A 21,279-nucleotide genomic window follows, 5' to 3' on the forward strand; every position below is an offset into this window, starting at 1 on the left:
GGTCAGGATCTCTGGAGAACACGGAGAGGAGACATCAGGACCCTTTCTCAGACTGATTCAGTCAGCTGAGTTACTCCAGCACCTTGTGTCGTTGCACTTTAAAACCAGGCGCCAATACCGCTAGTCATGGGGGAGGGGGGGGAGCCCGGCTTCTGGCCTTCGGGCCACCGTCCCCTCCTCCTCTCCCCGTCATTCTTCACCTTTGAAGCTGCAGCAGGTGAGAGGGGAGGGAGGACCCCCGCAGTGCGAGGAGGAACACTGAAGAGCTACAATGTGAGTCGCAACAAAAGCCGTGTGAACCGGTGAAGACTGGCTCGCTGCTGCAGGCCAGTTTTGGTGCCTGGTTATAAAATGAAACAACACAAAGTGCTGGAGTAACTCAGCCGACTGAATCAGTCTGTGGAAGGGTCCCTATGTCACCAGTCCATATTCTCCAGAGATCCTGTCCCGCTGAATTACTCAGCACTTTGTGTCCTTAGGTGGGTGAAGAAGGGCTCGCTGGTGCACTTTGCGAGTTGGGAGTGGGGTCGAAAGCCGGGACTCTAGACGTCCAGGGACACAGTGTGAGCTGGGGATGGGTCGGCAGGTCTGTCCGCTATATCCAACATCTGTTATAAGAGGGTTGTTAAAATGAGGGTTTACTGTATTGTCTTTGTGAAATAGGAGAGAAGATTGAGAGCATTGTGGGTTCTTTCATGATGGAGGGAGACGACCGGAAACAGTGCTCGACTCTCCCAACGCCATCTGTGGCCGCTCGGGGAACTTCAACTGAGCTCTCATAATTTTGTACAGATTATAATGGTGGGCGGACTATCGGTTGCCTGAAAATCATTGTTCAACCTGTATAGTAACCTGCTAATTGGGTGTTTCGTTAGAAACTTACAAAATTCTTAAGGGGTTGGACAGGCTCGATGCAGGAAGATTGTTCCCGATGTTGGGAAAGTCCAGAACAAGGGGTCACAGTTTAAGGATAAGGGGGAAATCTTTTAGGACCGAGATGAGAATGTTTTTTTTCACACAGAGAGTGGTTAATCTGTGGAATTCTCTGCCACAGAAGGTAGTTGAGGCCAGTTCATTGGCTATATTTAAGAGGGAGTTAGATGTGGCCCTTGTGGCTAAAGGGATCAGGGGGTATGGAGAGAAGGCAGGTACGGGATACTGAGTTGGATGATCAGCCATGATCATATTGAATGATGGTGCAGGCTCGAAGGGCCGAATGGCCTACTCCTGCACTTATTTTCTATGTTTCTATGTTTGCTCAGCTGCAGAGTGAAATTTTCTCCTTGTTTGAGAATGACACTATTGAATAAGCCCCCTGTAAACTACTTGCTAACGATGCTCCGTTATCTTTCAGGTTCTGTGGAGAATGTTTGCAACCCTGCCTCCAAGTCGTGTCACCTCTGTGCCCACTTTGCCGCATGCCCTTTGACCCCAAAAAGGTGGAAAAGGCCTCTAATGTGGAGAAACAGTTGTCGTCGTATAAGGCTCCGTGTCGGGGATGCAATAAGAAGGTAATTTAAAACAAAGCAAGTACTTCCAAATAAAAATACATTGTTTTAAAAATCTGATTAATAAAGTGGATTGTTCATTCATATTTCATCAGTGCAGTTTACAGTCCTAAAACTGTTTATTGTCCTGTTGCATAACATAGTGTAACACTAATCAACCAAGAGCTACAAATGTTGGCTTCTTTTAAAAGACACAAATGTGCTAAGTGACTAATGTTGGGGGGGGGGGGGGGGTGAAAGAAACCTGGCAGAGAGGAAGGGCAGGATAAAGCTTGACAGGTAAGAAGTTGATACAGTTTTTTAAAATGCAGATGGCTGGACAAAAACCAGAGATAAAAAAACAAAAAAATTGAAGAGTTGCAAGGGGGGTTGGTATATAGTTACCTAAATTTGGATATTTCAATGTTCATACCATTAGGTTGTAAGCTACATAAGCAAAATATGAGGTGCTGTTCTTCCGGTTTACATGTGGCCTCACTCTGGCGATATAGGAGGTCCAGGATAGAAAGGTCAGTATGGGAATGGGAAGAGGAGTTAAAATGGTTACCAACAGGGAGATCCAGTAGAGCTTGGTGGACGGAGTGTAAGTGTTGCCGAATCCACACTTGGTATCGCCAATGTACAGGAGGCCCACTGGCTTCTGCATCTAACACATCATCCTCCGACATTTCCGTAACCTCAATATGATCTGACCACAAGTCACATTATCCCATCCCCGCCCCTTTTCACCTTCCGTAGAGACCGCTCCCTCCATAACTCATCGGCAAACCATATTGGGTATACTCTAAACAATGTGAATACATTCTTCGCATCCAATATCTTACTTAGCAACAATTAAGTTTTTCAGCTTTGTCATTATGTAAGCTTGACATGGTATAATTAATTATAGGCATGACAAATTTATTTATTATTTCTTGGAAATCCATTCCCTTGTCTAGTCAGCAAATAGCTGCAATAGGCTCAGGTTTGCTTAGAAAAAAAGAAATTGACCTTGGAGCAAGTTTATGCATGCTCCACAATCTCGAAGTTCAGTGATCTTTCTCTTTATTTTTCAGATACAGAAACCGGTGGGAAAATATTATTGTCTGAGGGGTAAATATAGTTGTGTAAGAGGTGCCTGTTGATGATGATGTCCTCTGTTAGTGAGGAATGAGCCATATCAATGTTCCATGGTGTTCAGATGAGGAAGTTTTCATTAAGGATGGATTGCATAGCCAAGACTCAATAACAGTAATTACTTGACTTCCCTAAATTAAGCAACAGATTTCCGACAAAAGGACACCAACATGACTTTTAATTCAAATTGAAACAAGAAAAAAATATTATTTTTCTTGCACTAATGTGAGAGAAATGTGCAACTCATGGTGGCTGTTCTCAAGGTAAACTAATCCAGAAGATTAAGATGCATGGTGCTTTGGCAGTTTGGATTCAGAACTGTCTTACCCATAGAGGACAGAGGATAATGGTGGAAGGGCGTTATTCTGGCTGGAGACCTGTGGCCAGTGGGATTTTGTGCTGGTACCCCTGTTGTTTGTGTGATATATATATAAATGACTTGAACAAAAATGTAGATGGGTTAGTTACTAAGTTTGCAGACAACACCAAAATTGGTGCCATTGAGGACAATGAAGAAGGCTGTCAAAGTGTACAGTGGAATATAGTTCAATTACAGATATGGACAGAGAAATGGCGTTTAATACAAGCAGGTGTGAACTGGCGTACTCTGGGAGGTCGATTGAAATGGCGCTTAATACAAGCAGGTGTGAACTGGCGTACTCTGGGAGGTCGATTGTACAGGGAAATTATACAGTTACGGTAAGACCCTTGACAGCATTGATAAACAGAGGGATCTTGTCCAAGTCCTTTGCTCCTTGAAAGGGGCAATAGAAGATAATAGAGGGGTAAAGAAGGTGTATAGTATGCTTGCCTTTAGCAGTTTGGGCATTGAGTATAAGAGTCAGGAAACCATGCTGCAGCTTTAAAGAACTTTGGTTGGGTTGCATTTGGATTATTGTGTGCAGTTCTGGTCGCCCCATTACTGAAGGCTTTGGAGAAGTACAGAAGAGGTTTACCAGAATGCTGGGTATTAAGTATAAAGAGAAGTTAAAAACACTTGGATTGTTTTCTTTGAAGTGTTGGAGATTGCTGGGGAAACCTGATAGAAATATGTAAAGTTTATGAAGGGTGTAGATGGGATAGACAGTCAGAACCTTTGTCCCAGGATAGAAATGTCAACGGGCATAACTCTACCTGGAACGCACTGCCAGAGTTGGTGTTGGAAGCAGATACAATGTGGCATTTAAGAGGCTTTTGGAAGGCACGTGGATATGCAGGGAATGGAGAAATATGGATCACGTGCAGGCATCGTGTTTGGCACAGACATTGTGGACTGTTGTACTATTCTATGTTGTTAACTACCCAATTTCTGACTGATGTATATAATCTATATATCATTGTACAAGGTGACTCTGGTGAAGATGCGGACCCACATTTCTTCCTGCTATAAAGTTCAAGAACAGATGGACAACTGTCCAAAGTTCGTACCTGTTGTTCCTACTACACAGCCCATTCCCAGGTAAGACGTCTGCACTGCTGGTTGCAACATTGCTTCTTCCAAAGAGATTATTGGAGATAACCCATTATTAGACTTATCAAGCAGTCACAAAACTCCTAATCAATTTCAAAGCATTTCAACTACCAGTTACTCCTGATACCTGCAGATAACTTTCATGCTTAGTATACTGCTTAAGTATTTTGGAGAAGGAATTAACTGAAATGTATAAATTATTCTCATGCATCTTCATTTAATGGAAAATACTTTTTTAATCTTCTGAAGAAAAAAACATTACGAAACAGCCATGTCAAGTTCTTATTCAAAACATTATTAAAATACTTGTGACTTTCAACACAAACTTTCCATGAGTTTGAATATATTTGCAAAAAATAACTTTATACTTTATTTACCATAGTTTCTTTCTTGCATGCATAATCTGGCTCTGAGCATTTAAGGGAGAATCTATAGAAAAATAAATGAAAATAAATCCACAAGTTAAATTTTGAGTATTTAAGATGAACCAAGAGTATCAAAATCAACACCAAGCCCTTTTCAATGCAAGGCTGAAAGTTATGTGACAGAAGTGTAACAAACATTGAGGAAATTGCACAAGTCAGCAGGAAGTGGAAAGCATGTGCATGTTGTGTATGCTGGCAGTTGGAAGAGGTACAAGGAAACTTTTAAAGAAGCATCAGAATTTTGAGACAAAGACCCAATGGGACATTGAAGAAGTGGAAACATAAGAACCCACAGATGCTGGAATCTTGAGCAAAAAGCAAAGTGGAGTAGTCCAATCAGTCTGAGGAAGGGTCCTGAACCCAAACGTCATCTGTCCATTCCCTCCACAGATGCTGCCTGAAATGCCGAGTTCCTCCAGCACTTTGTTATTTGCTCAATAACGAAGTGAAACTCTTTGAAAGATAGAATGATGGTACAGATTCAATATATGTAAGTAAAAATGTAGATGCTCGAATAGTGTGAGCATTGGGATTAATCCAGGTTGGAATGAGCAGATCCTAGATATTTATGGCTTGGAGGGGTGATTCAGCCGAATCTCGTTTGCCAGCTATTGATCTGTACTTATGAGATACACTGTATCTACCTAGATATCTTTTGAAATACAATAATATTCTGCCATCTTTTCTCGAGCAGTGATTTCCTGCCCTTTTACAACAGCACTCTTTCTCCCTGGCCTTCCCTTGATCCTCTGGTTAAGAAAAATACTTCTCAATTCACCTGTAACCTTCTCTGTTCTCTCCAGTTATTGACATGTGCTGCAAGATAAAAACTATGTTTATTAATATCATTTTGGAATTGGTGAATTCAGAAACAGATAATCCAGCTATTTCATTTGGCAATTGTCTGTAATTTCTTCTCCTTATGTGATCTTCCTCTCCTGAATACAATGTAGAAGGGGATAAAAAGCCTGTTATAACCCAGATACAATTCTTTCCTTGACTTTGCAAATATGTTAGTAAATGTCAGAGCCATACAATGTGGAAACAGGCCCTTTGGCCCAACTTGCCCACACCGACCAACACGCCCCACCTACACTAATCCCACCTGCCTGCATTTGGCCCATATCCGTCTAAACCTATCCTGTCCACCCATTCTTGATTACCCCTCGTCTGCGTAAAAGACTCCATTTACCTGATGCCTCTCACCATCCTATACACCTCTATAAGAACACCCCTTATCTTCCTGTGCTCCAAGGAATAGCATTTACTCAAGCCTACTTGTTCTCTTTCAGTAATATTCCAAACCGTTCCACGTTTGTCTGCCCATACTGTGGGGCACGAAATCTTGACCAACAGGAACTAGTCAAACACTGCATGGAAAATCATCGCAGCGATCCCAACAAAGTGGTGAGTGTCCAGCTTCTTATTTACTATTCAAACAAGATTAGCTAAAGGTTGAGATTTTTTGGCATATCTAAAGAGAATGTGTAGGTCATGTTATTTTGGTGGAGAAGAAACAGTATCAGTTGGGGGCAGAAAGGAAATGTATAATGTGCGGTTTGTGTGTTTCTTTGTTTAGACAGAGACAGTATGTAAGTATTTAGCATTTGTTTGAGTGAATTAATTGTCTGTAGTTTCCTTTATTTAGTAGATACTGGTAGCATAGATACTGAGAGCAGGTATTGAGGGAGGTTGTTCTGGGACACCAGAACTAACTCTTGAACCTTCCCGAGGTGTCATGGGTCTAACTCAACGAAACACCAGTGAAGGGAGGTGCCCACTTGATAACCCCAATAATATACTTGCATCTACACAACCAGTTTTCAGCTTATTATTGCATTAGGAGTTAGTTATGGTTCTTAGCGTAAGTTTGTATAAGCAGTTTAGATACTACTTTGGCATTGGGCTTGGTTTTCTTGGTTGAGCGCTTATCCTGGTGATATAGCATGTACTTTGTGTTTTAATAGTAATTTAATTCTTCCAGAAGTTTCAACTTTGATTATGCTCTTAACATTTACCATTGCAAATTACTGTTAATATTTCTGTTCAATTCATTTGCCAATTGTCATAAATTATAAGCACTGAATTTTAAATGATTTTGTGAAACACTTCATAATCTTAACTGGAAAACCATCTTTTAAGCATAACTATATATATATTCATGGCTATAGGTCTGGTGGTACCTTTTATCTCAGCTTCTGAATATTTCCTCGGTTGTTTGTCTTTGCCAAAAAAATTGGAAAAATTCAGCACATTAGCTGGTTGTATTGAAGATTATCCAAAATTATTACTTTAATGGTCGTTGTTTATTTGCACAAACTTGTATTTGTAAATAAGTTCAGCTCCAAGTTTGAGAGGTGGTGAGAGAGGCAAAGTGCATTTGTGTGGTATGTTATTGGGAGCAGGGGTTAAGAAAACACTCAGAATTATTAAGGGGTTGGACACGTTAGAGGCAGGAAACATGTTCCCAATGTTGCGGGAGTTCAGAACCAGGGGCCACAGTTTAAGAATAAGGGGTAGGCCATTTAGAATGGAGATGAGGAAAAACCTTTTCAGTCAGAGAGTTGTAAATCTGTGGAATTCTCTGCCTCAGAAGGCAGTGGAGGCCAATTCTCTGAATGCATTCAAGAGAGAGCTAGATAGAGCTCTTTATGATAGCAGAGTCAGGGGGTATGGGGAGAAGGCAGGAACGGGGTACTGATTGAGAATGATCAGCCATGATCACATTGAATGGTGGTGCTGGCTCGAAGGGCCGAATGGCCTACTCCTGCACCTATTGACTATTGTTTAATTGATCCAGTACTGACTATGCTGTAGGAATGTTTCTAGCATTAACACCACTGAACAAATGTACAACACATTAAGAAATAACAAGTAAAATGAACTGGTCCATATCATTTTATCTCCTAGTTCTTTTTTTTTTCTCCCCCTGCTTGTGCAGGTATGTCCAATCTGTGTGGCAATGCCGTGGGGAGATTCAAGCTATAAGAGTGCCAATTTTCTCCAACACTTGCTTCACAGGCACAAGTTCTCCTATGATACATTCGTGGTAAGTGCAAGTTCATTACATGGGACATGTTTTCAAACTTTTGTATCATCAGGCAGAAGATATAAACCCATTAAAGCATGTACCACCAGATTCCATCCCTGCTGTTATCAGACTCTTGAATGCGTCTCTTATGTTAAGAATGAATTCACGATCACCCAATCTATGTTGCTGAGCCCTTGCATGATCTTTAAGTGGATTTTCTATGTGGTTATAACATTGTCTTCTGTACTTTTGTTTCCTTTCTCTTTTATTTTGCGCCACCTATTGTACGCGCATGGACACACAGTGCTGGCATAACTCAGTAGATCAGGCAGCATCTCGGGCAAACACGGAAGTGTCGTTCTCCTTCTGTAGATATCATACACTGCTGTACACATGTGTGGTCTGATTGTAGTCCTGTGTGGACAGTTTATCTGGATTTAGCGCACAAAACAAGTTTTCACAATCTCCGCACACGTGACGAAAGTTGACCAAGACCAATAATCATAGTGTAAAGTGTAATTAGAAAATGGCAGTAGCTCAGTTTAGAAATGCATAGTCGAGTATAAAAAATTCTCAACTCTTAGAGGTCAGGGCACTATCAGGTTTGATCATGGCTCGCTGTTCAGTTCGATGAATTGGCAATTAGGGTTGGAAAGGTTGTAGATCCATTTCTGGTTTTACTGCTGTGCATCCGGTCCATAATCCAGGCCGGGTTTTGTACTGCGTTATCCTGGTGTTAGTTAGGAGACTATCCTGAGGGCTGGAGGTAACGGTAGCCAGCATCTGTACTGCCAATGATCTGCAAATAAAGGACTTGTATACACCGGAGTGCCTCTGAATGTACCCACTCACAAATATGGTGTCAGAAGTGGGATGTAATTTAGCTTTTTGAGTCACCACCATTTGTTTCCTCAAGACTTTTGGCGTCTCTAACCATGGCTGAATCTTTTCGGAAGCCTGATCCACTTGTCTTCGACGGCAACATCGGTGAACGTTGGCGCACTTTCGAGGAGGATTACGATGTATTCATGGCTGCTGCACACCACGACAAGACTCCCCACGTACAAGCATCCATTCTCCTCAATCTAGCAGGTTTGGAAGCAATCCGTCGGGCGAGACTGTTTGTTTATGCTGAGGCTGTGCTGGATACAGTTGGTGCAGTTACCACACCTGCCCAGACGATTCATGACCCTGTGTGCCTTAAGAATACATTTTGGCAGCTGTGTGATCCACAGACTAACCTTATCATGGAACGGCACAAATTATTTGCATGTGCCCAGAAACCGGGTGAGCCGGTTGAAGCCTATATAAACTCTTTGAAACACGCCACGTCGAGTTGCAGATTTGGTGACCTCTGTGATGAACTCACTAGAGACAGGCTGGTGTGTGGTATCACTAATGACAAATTGAGAAGGGACCTTCTGCGTGATTGCGATCTGACTCTAGCTAAAGCGATCAGCACCTGCCAGATTTATGAAATGACAGATGTCCACGCATAAAATTTGAGTGCCGTGCCTCAGCCTGTTTTCCGCATTGACTCGACAGGACCGTATATCAGAAAGGAACGTCGACCGTTCAAAGCGACACAAGCCCAGCCTGGCAGGTCTGGCATAAGATTTGATAACGATTACACTAATTGTGGTTACTCTCGTATAGCCAAACGGGAGAACTGGCCGGCTTTTGGACAGATTTGTCATGGTTGCAAACAAAGAAATCATTTCTGGAAATGCTGAAGAAGTTCCAATACGATTGAGACAAAACAGGCTGTACATTTGATACACCCGGAGCCTTCACACGACTTATCTGATAGTGATACTGTAAACTTTCCAGAGAGTATGCCTTCAGTGGATGGAGTTCGCCTCAATACACACTCTGTCCGGGGCCAGTTAATTAAACACAAAGATCCCATGGTCACATTAAAGATAAACAATGTGCCTGTTGTTGTGAAGATAGACACAGGTGCGGCATGCAATGTCATATCTCATGCCGAGTTTTCAAGGCTTCGCAGAGCTGAAGAATTAAAAACATGAGACGCAACCCTCACACATATGCTCACAGCACAGCATAGAACGAAGTGCTTCCTCTTGGAGTGGTGGAACTACAGTGCCACCTCACGGCACAATCGTACACTTTGCAATTCTACGTCGTTGATCGCACAGTCATGCCTCTCCTTGGCAATGATGCATGTATCGACATGGGACTGGTTTCATTCGGCAAGGCCGTGCATCAGCTTGCGCCAGTCCCAGACTCCGCACGACGTATCCTCGCGGACTACAAGGATCTCTTCAGCGACGAACTGGGCAGGCTGCCGGTCACATACTCAATGACTATTGACCCGGATGTGAGACCCGTGGTCCGCCCTGCTCATCGCATCCCTGTCGCCATGCGAGACCAGGTTAAGGCAGAGCTCGACAGGATGGAAGCTCTGGGAGTTATTACTCCTGTTACGGACCCCACTGTCAGGGTGTCCTCGATGGTGGCCGCCACCATGAAGAACAAGCAGGAGATACGTATATGCATCAACCCGAGGGATTTAAACACTGCAGTCAAGGGACCTCATCACGGGATGCGCACTGTGGAGGAGGTGGCTGCACACATGGGCACGGCGACAGTGTTCTCCGTTCTCGACGCCAAGATCTCGTTCTGGCAAATTCCCCTGGACCACAAATCATCTCTGCTCACTACTTGCAGCACATCCTTCGGACGCTACAGATTCTTGCGGATGCCATTCGGGATTAACGCGGCCAGTGAAGTGTTTCAATGCTCTATGGAGCAGCTCTTCGACTGATACCCCTGTGCGATTGTTGTCGATGCCATTATCATGGCGGGTAAGGACGTGCAGGAGCACGATGTTAACTTAAGGAAGGTACTCAATCGTGCCAGGGAGGTACATTTAAAACTCAACCCCAACAAGTGCAGGTTCCGTGTCAACAAGGTGAACTATGTGGGACATGTTTTCACCAGTGAGGGCCTCAAGGCTGATCCTGAGAAGACAGCAGCCATCAGTGAGATGGCAGTTCCGACTGACATCACCAACCTGCAGAGGTTCCTGGGCATGGTGAACTATCTTGGCAAGTTTATTCCTCACTTTAGCGAACTCTCCGCTCCACTGCGACAGCTTATTCACAAAGACATTGCATGGACGTGGCATGAGCAACAACAGTGAGCTTTTGACACTCTCAGACACCTGATATCGTGTCCTCCCACCCTAGCATATTTTGACGTCAATCGACCAGTTACGCTGACCTGCGACGCACCCCAGTATGGCCTCGGCGCTGCGTGCCTGCAGGATGGCCAGCCCATTGCTTATGCCTCAAGGACCATGACGCACGTGGAGACACACTACGCACAAATCGAGAAAAGACTGTTGGCGGTTGTCTTCGTGTGCGAAAAGGTCAATGACTACATTTTAAGCAAGACTGCCATTGTGGAGACTGATCAGCAACCACTGATTTCCGTACTGAACAAACCACTCCATGCTGCCCCGGCGAGACTGCGTGGATGCTGCAGCGTCTCCAAAAATACCACATGACACTAATTTACAAACCCGGCAAGGACATGCACCTGGCTGACACCCTGCCCCGTGCGCCCAGGAAGACCTATAACCAGCCTGCTGCCGAGAAGGATTGTTTTGACGTAATGATGGTCGATCATCTCCCCTGGTCTTGTCTGGACGTGTTAGTGACACACACGGCAGAGGACGACACTTTGCAGTCGCTTGCGTCCGTCATTCAACACGGTTGGCCGAGCAAATCGCATATGGTACCACTCTCTGCACAGCCGTACTTTCCTGTTAGAGATGAGCTGGTTATTGAGAACGGGGTCATTATGAAAGGCCACAAAGCAGTGATCCCTGCCTCATTACGGCAGCAGCACTTTGACGCAATACATAGGGGCCACCCTGGCGCTGAGGCAACGGTCCAGCGAGCCAAAAGTATGTGTTTCTGGCCTGCTATGTCTGACTACTTGCACCAGAGGGCGCAATCATGTGCAGTAGGTAACAGTTTGGCCCCGCATCAGCAAAGGGAACCACTTTTGCTGCACCCGGTTCCTGATTTACCCTGGTCTGTGGCCACTGTCATTTTTGAGTGGCGTTGCAATCAATATCTGGTCCTGGTGGATTCCTATACCGGGTGGTTTGAGATCGATTTGCTCCGCACAATTTCCTCGGCGACGATAATTCAAAAACTGGCAAGACATTTCTCGGTCCATGGGTCACCTCACACCCTCATGTCGGATAATGCCGGTCAATTTACCAGTCAGTGTTTCAAGGACTTTGCTACGTGCTGGGATTTTAAACACATCACCCACAGTCCAATGGGTTAGTGGAGAGGGCTGTCCGTAATGCCAAACAGGTCATGGAGAGATCCAGAAGAGCCGGGTCTGATGTATTCCTGGACCTCCTCAATCTCCGTAACGTTTCACATGACCCGGTGTTGGGTTCGCCGGCCCAACGTTTAATGTCCAGACAAACTCATCTATATGCACCCTTCCTGTTGCAAGACACCTGCTGCAGCCCCGTGTTCACGAGCCCCAATCTGTTCAGGCTCAGCTGCAACATAAACGGCAGATCCAGAAGGCGTATTACGACAGGTCTAGCTGTCCTCTCCAGCCTTTGTCGGAGGGTCAGATGGTCCGCCTGCAGACCCGGAAAGGTCATGATCGTCTGGGCATAGTTAGTGGGACCTGCCAGGATCCACGGTCCTATCTTGTCCAATCGGAAGGAGGAACCTACCGGCGGAACAAAAAACACCTTCTACCACCGGTGAATGAGCCGGTGCCATCTCAGCCGCGTCCACATGGCTACACGGAGGTCGCAGATGGCAGGTTACAGTCCGATGGAGGCCAGGCGTCGGCAGACCGCAAGCTGGTCTTTATACCAACAAAGGAGTCGCTGGTGCCGGTGGTGAAATCACCCATAAAATCGCCCATACAGTCACCCGTGACGTCACCAGTGCAGTCTCCTGCGCAAAAGGCTGTTGCGAGACCAGTGCCGTTTGTACCACCACCTATGGTGCTGCCACCTACAATGGGTACAGTGGAGGGCCTGTATTGTACTCGTGCAGGACGGGTCTGTAAGCCCAATCCCAAGTACCAAGACTGTGCTTAGACACTTATTATGGACTCTGATTAATTACAGTCCTTACCGTTCCCTTACATTTATCTCACTAAATTTGTATCCTCCTCTGCTTAGCGTTTGTCGTAGTTGCTGTTTTCATCCCTTATGTCGGATGTTGGTAGGCTGTAGTTTTTTTCATATTGTAGTGGCTTTATATACTCTTATCTAGTTTGGGGGCTTATGCTTAAGAAGGGGGATGTAGATCCATGTCTGGTTTTACTGTTGTGCATCCGGTCCATAATCCAGGCTGGATTTTGTACTGCGTTATCCTGGTGTTAGTTAGGAAACTATCCTGAGGGCTGGAGGTAACGGTAGCCAGCATCTGTACTGCCAATGATCTGCTAATAAAGGACTTGTATACACCGGAGTGCCTCTGAATGTACCCACTCACAAACAAAGGTTAGCTGTCATATTCTAGACTAATGTTCAGCGACATGTGGAAAGTGCAAGTGCAGGCAGGTTTGATTCACCCATGGTTTCCCTCTCTATTCTACATCCATTTCTATAAACAATTGAGTTAAGTGCTTCAGTGCAGTTAGTAAGCATGGAAGACTGCATGGTTATTAATTTAAATGAACATTTTATAATTTACTTTTGAATGTGGGATTTGACAAAATGATTTTAAGTAATCACATTGAATTAAATTAGGTTGGTGCAAAATCAGAATAACAGTGGGGAAAAATGAGGGAAAGACTATATGAGGAAAGGAGACCGGGCCCCAAAGACACGTCTCAGGTGGAAGATTCGGGAATTTGACTACACAGTGGAATACAAAATGGCATTTATTCAGATACCAATTTATCTCAATAAATGGTTACCAGCTAATTCCACTAGTCTCGTGGACAGTGCTGGAATAAGGGCCTAAAGTTTTTGACTACCCATCAGCTTTTAGCTTGAGGTGCATGTGTAGGATTAGGAAATATGTATTTTTTTCTTCAGAAAAGCTTATGGTCTGGAATAATCGATATATATTTTCATTTTCCATGCTGTTGAGGGATTGTATTTTGATTTTACAAGCAGCTGTACTGCATCTTTTTCCACTGCCCCCCTTCTCATTCACACTCCCCCATCTCCTACCTCGCACGTTTGTGCAAGTTTCACGTATCTCACTGCAGAATTAATATCTTTTTGCTCGCGTTGAGGGAGTGCTGTGTGTAGTCTCTACCACTAGATGTCAGAATGACCTGCATTTGTCATTTTCCTTTGCAGGATTATAGCATTGATGAAGATGCAGCATTACATGCAGCAATAGCACTTTCACTCACTGAGAAATGAAGCCGCTGTCATCACAGAGATCTAAGTGGACATCCTTTGTGCAGGTTAACTTCACTGTCCTGGGCAAAGGGTACCTGTTTCCCAGCATACTGAAAGGTACTGTCATCCTCTGCACAAGTCACCTTCTCTCATCTGAGCAAAAGTAATGTCCTCTCCCAGCATTCAGTAAGGTGCTGTCATCCTTCGCACAGGTCACTTCTTCATATGTACAGAGGAAGAGGAAATATCTGGCCCACTTGCAAGTATTCCATAGGGCGCTCTCATGCTCAATGCAAGTTAGCTTTTCGCACTTGAGCACAGATCATGCTCACTTGCCCAGCATCCTGTAGAGTTATAGTAGCTCAGCCAGTCACAGGCTCTACTCAAATGTTTTTTATAAGGATCACTCGTCTATGTCAAGATGTATTGGGTACAACTTTACGAGCATTTTTCTACATAGTTGGGGGAAGGAGCTAATGTAAAAGGGATCGTTTGTTTTAGGTTTGTTTTTAATTTGCAGGTCATTGTGGATTTTAAAATACGAAAGGATATTTTAAAAACAAGTACATGCGGGAATAGAAAATTTGAGAACTGAGTGAAAGAATCTTTCATGTACCACGTGTGTTATTTTCCTGCAAATCAGAGCTCGAATTTTACAGCTAATAGATTGGAAATCTAGTGAAAACAGGGTTCGAGGGGTGCATGGCCATGACATGAACTTGTCTCTATTTAGCTCACTGCCATGGAAAACGTCTTCCTGCTTAAATGCTTGGCTTCTTAACTGTTATCTCAATGAAAAATATGGCAGACAGTATTGGTTGATTACCTTGGGTGTTGCAGTAACACTGTATGGCGTTGAACCCAATGATTTGCAAAGTACCACATATTTAGATCTTTTATATGTATGGAAGCCTGTTTTATTTTTTAAAATATTTATTTAAGTTGTTACCTCTTGCTCCAAGGTTTCAATTGTAGATATTTGCTCAACTCTGCCACAAAAGGTGGAGTTTGTGAATCCTAATGAAGCTCTTGGGAAGTGCTATAAAACTCTCCCATGTTGCAGGAACCTGCAGGTGTTCATTCTGGATATATTAGTTAACTGAGATGCCTCTTTTGCCATGCCGTTCGTCGGTACTGCAACTATATTTTTGATTCTATGACTGTTTTGGCTTTTGGCGATATCTGGGGGTGCCTGCCCATATTCACAGCCCTCATCCCAAGCCCGAGATAAATCGGTACTGGAAGTCCTTAGACCCTTTGCAATTACACTTGGAAGCTACATGCATGATTAAAATAAGCATACGGTGCTCTTTTGCTTGTGCTATATAACCCATCAAAATGTAGCATTTGCATCATATCAAAGTCCTCTGGAATGAATAGCACATATGGATGGATCTTTCATTAAAGTGCACCTACAGCATTTTTTTGCCAACAATTGTTGAGCGAGACTGTACTTGAGAGCACAGAAGATACTTTCAACGTGTCTGGGACCCTCCCAAAACACTAAGGATCTTAATCTGATGGACCCAAATGTGTAGCACAAGGTCTCTCACAAAACCAGCATCGACCTTGGGGCAGTACTGTGCCTTGTCAAAGATCAGGCAATTTTATCCCACAGTATGTATACAATATGTCCAGTTTATAATGGGTGTAATTCTTTTCGTACTTCCAATACAATTTATCAAAACTTGTAATCAGCCCAATTTTTATCAGGTCAATCCATCAAATAAACCACTTTTAAATAACCGTTCATTTTCCACAGGAAATTAAAACAAAGTTGATCTACCTAATTTTATATAGATGAGGCTCAGTACTTTGAACCACAGAAGGGGCAAATGTCAGCAAATAAACCCAAATTTAAATTGTATTTTTTATGAGCAGACACTTCAATCCAGTTTTAGTTGTATTCGTGAAGGAGATCCGACTGACTTGCTATTTTACTATTTTGATATGCGCGGTTGCTCAAAAGAATAAAAACCGTATTCTGGAGGCCAGACTTAAACTATCTGAATGCTATCAGCAAATTACCAAAGAATACAGTTCTTTAAAAGCTCAAAAGTGAATCGAAAGCTTTGGTTGATGCTAAAGGCGTATGTGGATGCACATGTGTGAATGTGAACTCTTTCATCTCCAATGTCAGCAGATGTACTGATGTTTTATCTCACCAAAAATAAATGTCAAAATTAAATACAGACATAAAAACAATAGAGCATAAAATGAGACGGTGCATAAAATAGCTTGCAGACTAAACCCAATCCGTTCTTGATCTTTGGATAGGAACGATCAAAAGCAATCCAGACTTACCAGAGATAACGTCTGTCAAATGTTTAATTCAGAAAGGTGGTTCCTCTGAAACCTTCCAAAGCTCAGAGACTCATGTCAGATGCATATATTGTTTATACCTCTGGTAAGGACAGGTTTCACGGTTCATTCCAAAATGTCAGGGTGTAGATTCCTGAGGCAGAACTTCAGTGGAGGCTCAGAGGGGAAAGCCTTCAGCTGCTGTTAAACCTTAATCTTTAGGGAGCAAAGGATAGCTTTAATTTTGGGTAAAACTGTTACTATGACATTCTTGTGGTTAACCAACTCTGATTCTATTCCCGTCATGGTCTGAAGGAACTAGCGAAGGAAATCATTGTGCATATCTGAGAATAATTGGTTTGTGTTGTACGCTCGTGTATTATTGCTCCAAAGGATATGGGTGAACCTCAGACATTGCATCTTTATCCTATGAGATGATGTATTTGATTCTAATCTTGTTATCATTATTACCATTTGAGTTATTTCTACAATATTCTATATGCTTTATTTTCCAAATATGGACACATCCATGTTAACAGCTCCAGGTTGTCCTTCCTATTTGGCAAATTAAACCAGTGATGGAAATGAATGGAGAAAGCTTCATTGTCACAGTTGATATCATATTTCCAACATCGTGAATGTGATATGGACAGGCACTGAAGAATATTGCCAGGATTACTTTATCATTATTCTTCGCAACTGGAATTAAATGTTACAGAAAAGTTTTGCAGAAAGGCAATATCTACTCCAACCATCACGTTATTATCCTTGTTAGTGCAGCACTGGTAGAAGCTCTCGCTCAATTACTGAATGCGGTATTCGCTGTTGATTTTGTGATGATTCATATGTTTGAATACTTCGTTAAGAATCCATTACCAGAGAAATGTCATAATTATTGGGTTTATTTTCAGTAATCCTGTACCCCTACACCATTGTTTTACAAGGGCATAATTTGTCACTTTCATTTTCTTAACAGAGCCTGCATTGAAATGGGTTTTAAATATAAATTGATAATGCATTCCTTTTTTTTAATATATATATATATATATCAGTAACAGCCTGTATTTGGATGATGCCTTAATGTAGCAAAATACCCCATGGTATTTCATGCTACTATTGTGCTGCTATTTAACAATGTTTTTGTTTGAAGAGTAGGCTTCTCGGTCAATGTAAAATGACAAATTCTAGTTGTGGTCTTATCTGCAAATTTAAAATTTACGTATAAAGTTCAAGGAAGAGGAAGCTATGAAATAATTATTGTGGATGTTTAAAATGGCTTAAGAAGATTGAATATACCGCACAAACTCATCAGAAGAATATCCTGTTGGTTAGCAATTGCTTGAGCCAAGCCAATTCCATAGGCTGCTGTGAGAGGACATATGGGAATTGCTAATGGATGAACAGCGTTTTATATACATGTAGAAACATTCCAGCTGTAGCGGAGATGAATGGCCATGCTGTGATCCTTCATTGAACTCTGATCTGATTTTGAAAGTCACACATACTTTGTTTTGCTGCTTTGAGGAATATTATATTTTAATCAGCCACTGCTGATATGTTCTAAACCCATCCTGCATTAAAGGGAACACCTGGGATGATCTTTGAATGACCGCCTAACATGCGAGTTCTACATGGAAGCCAGTAATTATTTTCAATCTATATAATCCACTGTCATACCTCGATGCTACATTTTACTGACTCCTGACTAATCTGGAAAAGATTTTGTAGCTCAATTTCCACCTCAGTTTCTCCCCAGTTCATAACCTGTCTGCAGTTGTAACCACCTTGTTGTTTTTGCAGGCTGTGCACATGCAGATATGGTGAGAAATGTTCTTGTGCTCAAGCACGGTCATACATTTCCATGGAAAATCCTCTTTAAGGACCAAATCTTTAAAATATGTACAAATTTTTGACCACTATAAATGCAAGAGATATTTTTTTCTATGATGTTAATGAGAATGGGAGATAAATCTTAAATCTACATGACTCTCACTAACGATTGAGAAGTGGCATCTCTTTATTTCTATTTTAATTGCAGTCCAAGATGCCAATGGTGTGTTTGTATTCAAGGAATCCGTTTATCATGGCTAGATTTTTTTTCATTGTGCAGATGGTGTTTTAAAGACTAGAGAATATGAGGGTGAATGGAAGTAAGTTTATTTCCACTTGTGGAAGTCATTTATATCCATTCCCATGCTTTGTTTCTGCCAAACTAATACTGTGATGCACGAAATTTGAGGTCTTGGATTTGCAAAGTTTCGGCTAGGAAATCGTAACTGTATAATTAACTGATTAGAGAAATACAATGTGGGAAGGGGACTTCACAGAATGAAATTCGAGCTCTGAAAAACATTGTTTTCTTTTCTACTTTGTTCTTGCCTTTTACATTGTATTAATGTGTAATGTCATCTCGAGCCATTCCTTGCTGGGTGGTGAATCTTTTGTTATCTCCTTATCGTTTTAAAATAATGTGATTCTCGTATGTTCAAGGGGGAACACAAATAACCAGTTAGATTCATGCGAGTCAGATAAATCATTTTAGCAGGATTCTTCCACATTAAAAAGTGGCTGAACCAAAAAAAAAATGAAGCAAGTGCTGAGTTAATATATTTTTTAAAGCTACAGAGAGGGTAGTAATTGGGAAGAGCTGTTAAACCTCTATTAAAAACCATTGGGAGAAACTTGGTATCATTTTAAATGCCTACACTCCACTTTACCTCTTGTTGCGGTGATAAATGAGTGAAAGGAAGCAAAGCTTCTTCTTGTGGCATTTGTAATTAATAACAGGTCAACTGAGATCTATCACCTGCAGCACATCAATGAATAAGAAGTCATCAGAGATATCAGCAGTCTCAGCTGTGGATAGACTTAGTTTCAAGATGCAGGGAATGAAGTTTCCAGTGGCAATAAATCTTAAAGGTTTTTATGTTGTTTAGTACAGAAAGTTTTCAGAAGAAGTCCTGTAGTGCTTCACAGTAAGGGAGAATTTGGCAATCTAGGTGATTTATAAAATTTGCACTTGGATAGCAGGAACCAAAAATCCATATGGCTGGCCAGGTATATAAGACTCAGACTCTCGAGAATTGTTGGATTTTGGTTTGCAGTGGAATAACAGAAGGAAAAATGTAACTTTAACTGTTTCAGAAAAAAAAAACTTTCATTCTGCTCCATTGTTTAATCCTCAACCAACTGCGCACAAGTGAAAATTTCCAGCTCATCATTTTTTTAAAAAGGTGATTTCTGATACTGTAACGGTTATATTAGAGTGTGAAAAAGATTTAATTAATGTGGAGATCAGTGTTTGAAACTGTTGAGATCACTGGTAGAACTTGCTGGTGGCTTGCAGTTTGTATTTGCAAATATACAAATGTACAAGATAAGTTATATTTCTTCGATATCTTAATTTATTAAAGTTTTAAATTTATATTTAATTTCTTTTGGGCATTACTTTTTGGCTCGCAACTCACTAGCAAAAAGAAACGTGGGTATTAGTTACCAATGACCCTTTGCTAGCTGCTCATCATCATCTTCAACACTGTAGATTGTATCTGAATAGGAATTGTAATGTTAAAAAGATTCTTCCCATTGTTTTGACCTTTCAATTAGACATGCGATTTTGAATTTTAAATTGGCTTCAATGTACTTTAAGTTTTACAATGTTTTGTCTAATGTAAGCCACTTTCCAACACACAAGCATGTAAAAAATAGTTAAAGTTATCCATCGGGGACTGGCCAATGATGATAAACAAGCTGTGGATTTCACTGAGACAAGGCCACTGAGCTAATTTTGGTGTGATTTCCTCACTTACTCCGGTTCAGTAGTAATCCTCTGACTGCAGAGGTGTGAGATGCAGATTCCACAATCTTCCATCAAGCAGCAAAAAATGATTATAGAAATCTTATGCTAAACTGTAAAGCAAACCTTGTCTAATTTTCTAATATTTTTTAATGTACTACAGTGCACATTTTCAAACTAGTTTTTTAGGAATTGTTTGTTGCTGTGTGAAGTTAGTGTGTACATTTGGACAATTTGTAAATAAAATTTTGATTGTTCAGCAACTCATCTGTTTCATTTTTATTACTTAATTCCAAGATCTTTTGTCTACAACTGTCATAATTAAGCAAAGTTTTTACTGCTTGGAAACTTGGATATTCTGACTTCATTATCATAAGTGATACGAGCAGAATTAGGCCATTTGGCCCATCAAGTCTACTCTGCCAATTAATCAAGGCTGATCTATCTCTCCCTCCTGACCCCATTCTCCTGCCTTCCCCCTTTGCCTTGTCACTTATCATTTGGCACTTTTGCCTCCAGTAAAGGCTCAAATTAAACCAAGATGTTGGAATACATGATCCATTAGCAAGCACATGCATTTGTAAAGCGTCTATTAATAAAATGAAACATTACAAGGCTTTTTAAACATTTTTTGAAAAATAATGCTGAGTCACAAAGTGCACTGTGATGGTGTGCACAAGTTTTGCAAAGAGTGGTTTTGGGATGTGTCTTTAAGGAGGAAAGCGAAGTCCAGGGGAGGTAAATCCAGAAGTAAGGACACGAACTGAGAACAGAGTCTGTTACTGTGGGGTTGACTGCTAAAGGCATCACCCCCACCCCCTGGGAGAGCTTGTAATGTTAAGAAATCCCAAGTGGTCAGATTTACAAACATTTGGATGGTTGAAGGCGAATACAGGGTTGTGGAAGATTGATGCCGTGAGAGAAAGTTAAAACTAAGTGGGGGCTTTTAAATTTCAGGCTTTGCTCAACAGGAACCGGTGAGTGGACGGAAGATAAATGAACCTAACTTGAGACTGTAAACGAAAACAATGGAAATTCTGACTAAACTAGGCAGCATCTATGGAGAAAGAAATGCAATTAATGCTTTATATCAGTAACTTTCCATCAGAACAGACCGCAGGGTTTTGGATAACCAAGTTTGTAGGTAATAGCCTGTTACTTGTGGCACATGGAGGCTCTCATTCCCATCCCCCATGCAGATCTACAGTGCATTCACTCTCACATTCACATCAACTCCTCTTTGGTTCTTTTGCAATTT

The 21,279-nt window shown here is 41.9% G+C and overlaps 1 protein-coding gene across 2 annotated transcripts in view; it reads left to right on the top strand.

Moving 5' to 3' along the window:
* rnf166 (ring finger protein 166) overlaps window positions 1–20,247 on the top strand; it is a 44,150-nt gene extending 23,903 nt beyond the window's left edge. The window contains exons 1-6 of one of the 2 annotated variants that reach the window (XM_078400826.1): window positions 681–801; window positions 1,355–1,511; window positions 3,971–4,083; window positions 5,813–5,927; window positions 7,462–7,569; window positions 13,880–20,247. In XM_078400826.1, the coding sequence (XP_078256952.1) occupies window positions 1,419–1,511; window positions 3,971–4,083; window positions 5,813–5,927; window positions 7,462–7,569; window positions 13,880–13,945 (495 nt within the window). In that variant the 5' untranslated portion in view covers window positions 681–801; window positions 1,355–1,418 and the 3' untranslated portion in view covers window positions 13,946–20,247. Of the gene's footprint in view, window positions 1–680; window positions 802–1,354; window positions 1,512–3,970; window positions 4,084–5,812; window positions 5,928–7,461; window positions 7,570–13,879 lie in introns of those variants that run through there. The other variant, XM_078400825.1, reaches the window with a different exon arrangement.
* The last annotated feature ends 1,032 nt before the right edge of the window (window positions 20,248–21,279 follow it).

Source organism: Rhinoraja longicauda, chromosome 6 (assembly GCF_053455715.1).
Source record: "Rhinoraja longicauda isolate Sanriku21f chromosome 6, sRhiLon1.1, whole genome shotgun sequence".
Taxonomy (NCBI): Eukaryota; Metazoa; Chordata; class Chondrichthyes; order Rajiformes; family Arhynchobatidae; genus Rhinoraja; species Rhinoraja longicauda.